At 50.0% G+C, this 9,387-nt stretch overlaps 1 protein-coding gene across 16 annotated transcripts in view; it reads left to right on the top strand.

Annotated features, from left to right (window-relative positions):
• The first annotated feature begins 366 nt into the window (after positions 1-366).
• Positions 367-9,387, top strand: part of PCDH17 (protocadherin 17) — a 199,944-nt gene continuing 190,923 nt past the window's right edge. For 10 of the 16 annotated variants that reach the window (XR_008319091.1, XM_053307360.1, XM_053307361.1 and 7 more), the window contains exon 1: positions 1,516-5,913. Coding sequence is in view for 15 of the 16 variants with exons in the window: in XM_053307360.1 (XP_053163335.1) it covers positions 3,244-5,913 (2,670 nt within the window). In the remaining variant the exon portion in view is untranslated. Of the gene's footprint in view, positions 416-1,515; positions 5,914-9,387 lie in introns of those variants that run through there. The other 6 variants (XM_053307348.1, XM_053307349.1, XM_053307346.1 and 3 more) reach the window with 3 other exon arrangements.

Raw genomic sequence — 9,387 nt, 5'->3', positions numbered from 1 at the left:
TCCTTCCTTTGCAATAACAATGATAATCAAGAACTCCTAAATACATCCCGTAGATTCTAAATTAAGCGTGTGTGGTGGTGGTGGTGGGGAAGCCCGAGAGAAACTCCCACTGCTAAGGAGTCGCCGCAGCACAGAAAAGGAGAGGCTGCTCGCACGTTGGAAGCAACAAGGCAGCTTTTCCTCCCGCGGTTGGTTCTCCAATCTGAACTGATCTAATCAATGACACCCAAGCGTTGGGGATTCTAACCACGCCCCCAGCAGCCTAGTGTCCGCTCCTCATTTGACGCCAGCCTCGGAGGCAGGTCTCGTTCCCCTCCTGCGATTGGCTGGCAAGAAATCAGTATCAATGTTTAAGCAGCGGCGTGAGGTGAATAGAGTCAGTCAGCAAGAGGCACCGAGAGCGAGAGAGACGAAGGTAGGCATGCGAGGGTGCCGCCAAAGCCCAGCGAATGCTGCATAAAAGGAGGAGGGGGAGGCGCTGCTGATCCTCCTCCTCCTGCTAGGCGCTTGCTCCATCCAACTGTTGAATCTGTCTCCGGTTTCCTAATCATTAGCTGCGGACTCTTGAGCAGAAATGGATTTGCTTTCTGGGAGATCCACACGCCTCTTGCTTGTTGGCTGGAGAGGTTGACACAGACCCGTCCGTGAGAAAGAGGCGAGGATATTAATTTTAAAAAGGAAACGAGCAAACCCTCGTCTTTCGACAGATTGCAGGATTCACTACTCCTTGCACACTCAGCTCCGGACTCGATTTTTCTAAAAAAGATATTTTTTTTTAAATAAACAGGACGGGGAATACACTGGCTACACACATCAAAACCCGACCGAAACTTATTAGATCTGTGATTTATCTGTGTGTTGTGCGCGAGAGTGTGATGTGTTCTCTCCCACCCCCCACTGAACGCTGGATGGTTCACACGTAATACTCAGGAAAGAAAGGGGTCGGCACAAAAATACTCCAGTCAAACAGCAGCCAAGTCGCCTTTGGGGATTCCAGTCTGCTTTTGTCCTCCTCAATCTCCTGGTGGGGGGGAAGGAAAGAGGTACAGTAAAAGTGGATCTGGGGGGCCAACACCCTCGCCCTGTGCACCTCCCATCCCTCTGTCACTGTGGATTTATTATTATTATTTTTTAAAACAAACCCCCCTTTCTTTCCACTATTCCATGCATCTGGTGCTTTAGAATTGCATTCTCCAACGTGTTCCTTCTTCCCGGGTGTCTGTCTGTGTGTGTGTGTGTGTGTGCGTGCTCACAGCCAGGGAAACTGCAACTCATGTCTGTACAAGGGAGCAACATGAGGCGCTAGTGACTGTGGTTCTGCTTTTTGCTCGGCTAGATCTGACTCACCCAGCCGGCTTGAAACACCTGCAGTTCTGGCGGTGGCTTCCATTGATGCGGGGAGGGAAAGACTGTTTTGCTCTGAAAAGCTGGAAACCAGTCGATGATCAATACATTTTTTTTTTTAAAAAAGGCCTCCATGATCTAACAATAAAGAGGGGAGGGGAGCGCGGGGGTGGGGGGAGCCGCCTTTTTAAAATATACATTTTTTTTTCTCTTCCCCGTCTTGCAGACACTCTACACGTAGAAACGCTGGCAAAATGCACCGAGGAACCGTATTGGCTGCAGCCTCATAAATTTTTGTAAATTTGTTCTGGAAAGCGAAGAATTAAAGCGAGAGAGATTTCAAAAGATTTTAGTCTGGGCTAAGCGGAGAGCTCCCCATGAAGAGGACAAAAGTGGCATTTGCGGTGGGGAGGAGATGGAGGCGAGGAAGAAAAGAGGAGCGATTGACGGCGCTGCCTTGTGAATGCAAAGGCTGTTTTCCCATTTAGGGAGAGAGACTCGGTGCGTGTGTGAGTGCGAGGGAGGGTGCGTGTGGTGTCTCTCTGTCTCCCCCACCCCACCTCTCCGCTCTCACTCTTTTTTTAAATCTATGAGCCTAGCCATGAGTTGCCTGTTGATTTCCTCTTGACTGGCGAGAGAGGAGAGGGAGGCAAGCAAACTGAAATTAAACTGCATCGAGCAAAAAGTGCAAAGCTCCTCCAGACACGCACAGAGGCAGCAGCGAGAGGCGGGCGGGCGATGTGGTCGTGGTGGTGGCGGCGCCGGCGCCAGCAGCAGCAGCAGCAACAACGGCGGAGGCGGCGGTTCCTGATCTCCCTTTCAGAACCCCTCAGAGTGCCTTTGACGGGGCTGGCTATTTGAATTTTTAATTCGCCCACCCCCCTTCCTTTTGCCAAGAGACCCGCTGCATATCCGGAGGAGGATCGGCTCTGGAGGGCTCGCAATTCGCTCTTTCCTTCTAAAGAAGAACCGGCAGCGGGGGGAGGAATCTGGTGTGTAGGAACTACAAATCCAGAGGGACTCTAATATTTTGATTTTTGGACCCGGCAGTTTCCCTCCCCTCTGATGGTTATTGTTTTTGGCGTCGCAGGAGGAGGCAAAACGTGTGTCTGTGTGTGAGAGAAGCAGAGCGATTTCCCGATGGCAGGCAAAGAGATGCGGCTCTCCGCAGCAGCCAAGCAGGCGAGATTAGATCTCTAAATGCAGCAAAAGGCTCGCTGAAAAAAACCAACAAGCCCGTGGGGCCGTCAGACGTCGCCTGCCACCTCCTTTCTCCCCGGTTCCAGCCAGCAAGACTTGGCCGAGTGACTCTGTGCTCCCCCATCGCCACCTCAAGCTTCCCCTTGCCGCCCCCCACCCCGTCTCTCCAGCAAGCCTTAGCTGTTTACAAGTCGCCTTGAATCAAGAAAGAAACCACTTCCTTTAGAGAGGGGGGAAAAAAACTCACAAAAAACTATTCTCCCCTTAATTTTTTTTCTGGGACTCATTGCAGGCTTTTTCTTTCCCCCCACTTTTTGATTAAAAAAGAACACACAGTATATTTGCGGATATTTCTCGTTTGGTGTTTTGTTCTCCCCTCTAGAAAAGAAGGTGGTTTTGTATTTCTCATCCCTCCTCCTCTCTGAAGTTGGACAGAGCAAGTGGAAACTGCAGCAGGAACCAGGAGGAGGAGGAAGGGTCGAAAAAGAGAGAGAACCCCCCCCCCCCCCCGACCGCTGGCTGCCTTGCTCTTTCTTCCCTGCCTCCCTTTGCCAGCTCCATCCATGGTGGTGCCGGGGCTTTGCGGATCTTTTAGAGCAACAGGTTCTGGAACTTGACAAGGCAGGGGTGGGGAGGGGGGAGGCAAGGGGGAGGGAGAAGGTGGAAGGCGGGGGAGGCAGCAAGGGCAGGGGGAGCCGAATGTGGAGAAGCCAGCCAGGACTGCGGGAAGCCGGCCTCGTCGGGTGGGCTTCAGTGTCTTCCACGGGGATGTACCTTTCCGTCTGGTGCTTCTTCCTCTGCTGGGCTCCTGCCCTGACGCTGAAGAACCTGAACTATTCGGTGCCCGAGGAGCAGGGCGCCGGCACAGTGATCGGCAACATCGGCCGCGATGCCCGGCTGCAGTCCGGTGGCGGAGGCGGCGCAGGGTTGCCGCCGGTGGAGCGCGCCCGCGGCGCCAAGTCCACGTTCCGCGTCTTGGAGAACTCGGCGCCTCACCTGCTCGACGTGGACGGCGAGAGCGGCTTGCTCTACACCAAGCAGCGCATCGACCGCGAGGCGCTGTGCCGGCGGAGCGCCAAGTGCCAGCTCTCCCTCGAGGTCTTCGCCAACGACCAGGAGATCTGCATGATCAAGGTGGAGATCCAGGACCTGAACGACAACGCGCCCGCCTTCCCGTCCGACCAGGTGGACCTCGACATCTCCGAGAACGCCGCGCCGGGCACCCGCTTCCCGCTGGCCAGCGCGCACGACCCGGACGCCGGCGAGAACGGCCTGCGCACTTACCTGCTCACCCGCGACGACTACGGCCTCTTCTCGCTCGACGTCAAAGCCCGCGGCGACGGCACCAAGTTCCCCGAGCTGCTCGTGCAGAAGCCGCTGGACCGCGAGGAGCAGAGCCACCACACGCTGGTGCTCACGGCGCTCGACGGCGGCGACCCGCCTCGCTCGGGCACGGTGCAGCTCAACGTGCGCCTCATCGACTCCAACGACAACAGCCCCGTCTTCGAGGCCGCTTCCTACGTGGTGGAGCTGCCCGAGAACGCCCCGCTGGGCACCGCCGTCATCGACCTCAACGCCACCGACGCCGACGAGGGCACCAACGGCGAGGTGCTCTACTCCTTCAGCGGCTACACGCCCGAGCGGGTGCGCGAGCTCTTCAGCATCGACCCCCAGACGGGCCTGATCCGCGTCAAGGGGAACCTCGACTACGAGGAGGGAGGCCTCATCGAGATCGACGTGCAGGCCCGCGACCTGGGCCCCAACCCCATCCCTGCCCATTGCAAAGTCACCGTGCGCCTCGTGGACCGCAACGACAACGCCCCCACCATTGGCTTCGTCTCTGTGCGCCAGGGGGCCCTGAGCGAGGCCGCGCCGCCTGGCACGGTCATTGCCCTGGTGAGGGTGACTGATCGGGACTCGGGTAAGAATGGGCAGCTGCAGTGCCGGGTGCAAGGGGACGGCAGTGGTGCCGATGGAGCGGTGCCCTTTACGCTGGAGGAGAACTATGACAACCTCTACACTGTGGTGACTGACAGGCCCTTGGATAGGGAGGTCCAGGATGAGTATAATGTCACCATCCTGGCTAGAGATAGTGGCAACCCCCCACTCAATTCCACCAAGTCCTTCACGGTGAGGATCCTTGATGAGAACGACAACCCGCCCCGCTTCAGCAAGAACCTCTATGTGCTGCAGGTGCCCGAGAACAACATCCCAGGCGAGTACCTGGGCTCTGTGTTGGCCAAGGACCCAGACTTAGGCCAGAATGGCACGGTATCCTACTCCATTCTGCCCGGGCATGTGGGTGATGTCTCCATCTACACCTATGTCTCTGTCAACCCCACCAATGGTGCCATTTATGCCTTGCGCAGCTTCAACTATGAGCAGACCAAGCATTTTGAGTTTCACGTTCTGGCCAAAGACTCGGGCTCCCCCCACCGTGAGAGCAACGCCACTGTCCGCGTCACTGTTCTTGATGTCAACGATAATGCCCCCCTTATTGTGTTGCCGGCCCTTATCAATGACACTGCGGAGCTCCAGGTCCCACGTAATGTTGGCGTGGGATACCCCGTGGGCACTGTCCGTGCCTTGGATAGTGATTTTGGGGAAAGTGGGCGCCTCACATATGAGATTGTTGAAGGCAATGAGGAGCACCTCTTTGAGATGGACCCTTCAAGCGGGGAGATCCGCACGCTGCACCCTTATTGGGAAGAGCTGAGCCCTGTGGCTGAGCTCGTGGTTAAGGTCAGTGACCATGGAAAGCCCAGTCTTTCAGCAGTGGCCAAACTGATCGTCCGGGCCTTGGCTGGGCCTCTGCCCGAAGCGGGTGAGCCCCAGGTGAATGGCGAGCAGCACCGCCGACAGCACTGGGACTTGTCGCTTCCCCTGATCGTCACCTTGAGCACTGTTTCCATCATCCTTCTGGCCGCCATGATCACAATCGCAGTGAAGTGCAAGCGGGAGAACAAGGAGATCCGTACCTACAACTGTCGTATTGCTGAGTACAGCCACCCTCAGCTGGGTGGAGGGGGTGGTGGCGGAGGTGGGGGAGGAGGCAGCGGAGGGGGTAAGGGCAAGAAGAAGAAAATTAGCAAGAATGACATCATGCTTGTGCCCAGCGAAGGGGAGGACAGCCGGGGGCCCCTCAATGTCATGAACGTGGTGAGCAGCCCCTCCTTGGCCACATCGCCTATGTATTTTGACTATCAGACACGGCTGCCCCTTAGCTCGCCCAGGTCCGAGGTGATGTACCTGAAACCTGCCTCCAACAACCTGACTGTGCCCCAGGGACATGTGGGGTGCCACACCAGCTTCACAGGGCAAGGGACTAACGTCAGTGAGGCTCCCCCGAGCCGGATGTCCATAATTCAGGTAGGAGATTTTTAGAAATAACCTGGAGCTCACTGCTAAATTGCATTTTGTGTCTGCAGTGAAACCTGCTGAGAGGTATCCCTCAAGGCATCCGCAAAGATTAGTAGGCTTCGGGGTCTAAAGCTACCCACATTTGGGCCCGACTCTCATTCTAGTTCATTGGCAACAGGGTCAATTACAAGTTTTAAAGCAACAAAACATTATAGTACTGTGAAACTGGTGCCTGTTATAGGACCTAGAACCACTATGTTGGTCTGGTCTTTTAGAATTAAACATTGATCAGTAAGGGTGTTTTCTCCTACAGGTTTCACTATGATGTTCTTTCAGGAAGCAGAGGAAGGGGTTGAAGGTGTCCTATCACTTGTTGCTCAGTGGAGATAGTGAATGTTCATTTTTTATAAATAATACTAAAATGGGGTTTAATCTGAGGCTATTGACAGATGCAGTGTATGTAGTGCTCCATTTGTGTACATCAAGATGAACTCCATTTGCAAAATGTATGTTTTTTTAATGTGCAGAATGTCACACACACACACACACACACACACACACACACACACACACACACCGTAATATTTTGGAACTCTACTGCCCCACCAATAAATTTTTCTCTTCAACAAAACCTTGGCGGAATTAGAGCACTCATAGAATTATATCTTCCTAGTTTGAAGTATGTCCATGATCCAACTGAAGTTAAGCACTTTAAAATGTCATTGATTTACACAGGAGGGTGTGTGAAATGTTTTGAGCACATGCATAGCCCTCACATTTGAAACCAGTCAAATCTGAGCATGCTTAATATTGACTAGATCATGCCCTATATGCTTCCCTCTATCTTGGACGATTTTAAAAAATAAAGAGCACACACACATTGTGGCATCAGTTAGCAAAGACATATTTCTAGTATCTGGAACTGATGCTTTGATGGTTGCTTTGTCATAGAAGACTTAGGGCTGGTTAAAGCATGTATGCTCCCCATTTGATGGCTGCAAGTCAACTGGTGACTGGCATGTGTGAATGGACCATACAGGTGGAACACTGCAGATAGAACTTAAATTTCACCTCACATCACCTCAGACACAATGCTTTTCAAACAAAGTCAGTTCAGCCATTTAGCTGCCAGTCATGAAGTGTGCAGTGATCAAATGTAGAGAAATGTAGTGATGTACATGTGTGTGTGAACCAGCTCTTAATTTGTTTGATATTTTTTTAAATGTCAGAAATACAAGTGGAACATATTGTGCTGTTTTTTGAACACATTGTGCTTTTATTTGCAAATGAAGGTAGAAAGCTGTAAAATGGGCATGACCCAGCCAAAGTGAAGCATTTTAAGTGCCATAGATCATAGCTACAGAGATTTAAACACACACTTAACACCCTTATTAAAATCAATGGAATTTGAATGTGTGTAACTTTAGCTGTAATGTGCCTATAGTTTTACAGACCACCATACTTTGCAAATGATGGTGGAATGTTGTACCTTTGTTTTGGTTTACTTTAATGATTTGCTTTACTTGGCAGGGGGGAGATCATTGAAATAAAGAGCCAGAGGTTATCACCTAAGGCCTACATATTTCAAAGCAGCCCCACTGATTTTTATAGGACGCAGAGTAAATGGGTGGTGGAATGCAGTAGACGAACCTGTTCCCCACCCCAACTTAAAAAGAAGACATAGCAGAGAGTTGGCATCAAATTATTCTTCCTGGAACCAATGGACTTAATTGGGGTGTGTCCCGGGCTGTTAAGAACACTTTCCAGAGAATTAGGTGGTGAATTCCAGATAGTATCATTTCAGATTGCAAGTGAGGGGTCATATTTCTGAAGCCTCTGCTCTTAAAAAAAAAAAAAAAAGCACCCTCCCCACATATAGTAAACTAGTACCTTAAAAAGGAGGTTTATTATATATCGCTCAGTGATGTGCTGATTTATTGCGTGCAAAGAACTCTGTTTAAGGGAGCATTACAAATATATGACCCATCATTGCACCTGGAAATTATAGTAGTACAGTTCAGAATTCTACCACCTAGTTCTACGCTCTATATAGATTGGCTCTAACAGAGCAATCCAATGCACGTTTACTTAGAAGTAATCCCCACTGTGGGTTTTGTCCTAGTAAATATGTTTAGGATTGCAGCCTTAGTTCTGTAGAACTAGGTTTGCATGGATGCGACATAGAACCCAGCCAATATGTGTTCACTCTTTAGAAAAAGTAATTGTGGGATAATGTTCATATACCCAATGCATTCCAGTGTTGGCTCTGGATATTGGCTGCTAAATACATTGGCAATGTCATATGTTTTGTCCTGTGCTGCTTCTAATATGCTGTACAGAGTCACAGGGGAATGATCTGAGTGTATCAAAAGTGACACAGACTCATTTTATGTTCCAAGCTTTAATGGGGGAAAGTTGCTCTCTTGCTCTTGATGCACCGAAAGGAAATTCATAATAGATTGGAGATTTTCATTCTGAATGGTTATGTGTACACCCAAGCTATGATTTCTGTCACTGCAATCCTATGTACACTTACTTGAGAATAAGCTCCATTGAACATAGTGGGATTGATTTCAGCATAAACATGCATAGGATAAAACCCACTTCCCAGCATTCTGTCAAGCTTTAGTGTAACTAAGAAATAGAATCCAGAATGGGGCTAAGCAGGGAGGAACAGATTTAATCCCTTCTACCATGGGGCCCCTTCCTTTTCTTCTTTACAAGTACATGGCTGCCATTCACGGAAACAGTGTTGTGGGGAGAGCAAGGCCTGCCTAGTCCTCTGCCTTCAGCAGCAGGGATTCCATCAAACTCTACACACACACACACACACACACACACACACACACACACACACACACGGATGGATCTTTTCAGTATAATTGGCCAACCGATCTTGTGGATGGGCATCCACTAGTAGTTCTCTGTATAATAGCCTAACTGTGGACAAAGATGGTGGGGTGTAATGGGAAGGGACATTTCTTATAACTGACAAGCCTTTTGTCCAAAACTGCAAACACTGATGCTTGTAGAGTTATGTCATTATCTTCTAATAACTGGAGTGGGAAAATGCTCCACCTCACACAAGGTCACTGTGAACTATTTTTCAACCCACTATTGAGTTGTGTCACAGAAACAATTTCATTTTATGCTTATCATGAATGTGTGTTGCTATCAATTAGGTGAGCTGAGCAATATTCAAAATCTGAAATTGATTTTAACAAAAAGTGACACTTGGAGAAAGAACATTAGGTTAGGGCAGAACTGAAGGTAATTTGATTTATAATTCATGCATTTAAAATGGATATTTTTCCCCAGTGACACTTGTTTAAGTCATGTCTTTCTTAAAAATGTAAAACGGAGTAGTCAGAATACCAAAACAAAAGCAAACATCCAAACTCATCCCACCTCAAAACCTTTTTATCTAGTATGAGAGTTACTGAAATATAGAGAATTATATTTTGCTAAAACTATGTAATATTT

Source organism: Hemicordylus capensis, chromosome 3 (assembly GCF_027244095.1).
Source record: "Hemicordylus capensis ecotype Gifberg chromosome 3, rHemCap1.1.pri, whole genome shotgun sequence".
NCBI lineage: Eukaryota > Metazoa > Chordata > Lepidosauria > Squamata > Cordylidae > Hemicordylus > Hemicordylus capensis.
The sequence above is the reverse complement of the archived record's forward strand: the minus strand, read 5'-3'. Positions and strand labels throughout refer to the sequence as shown.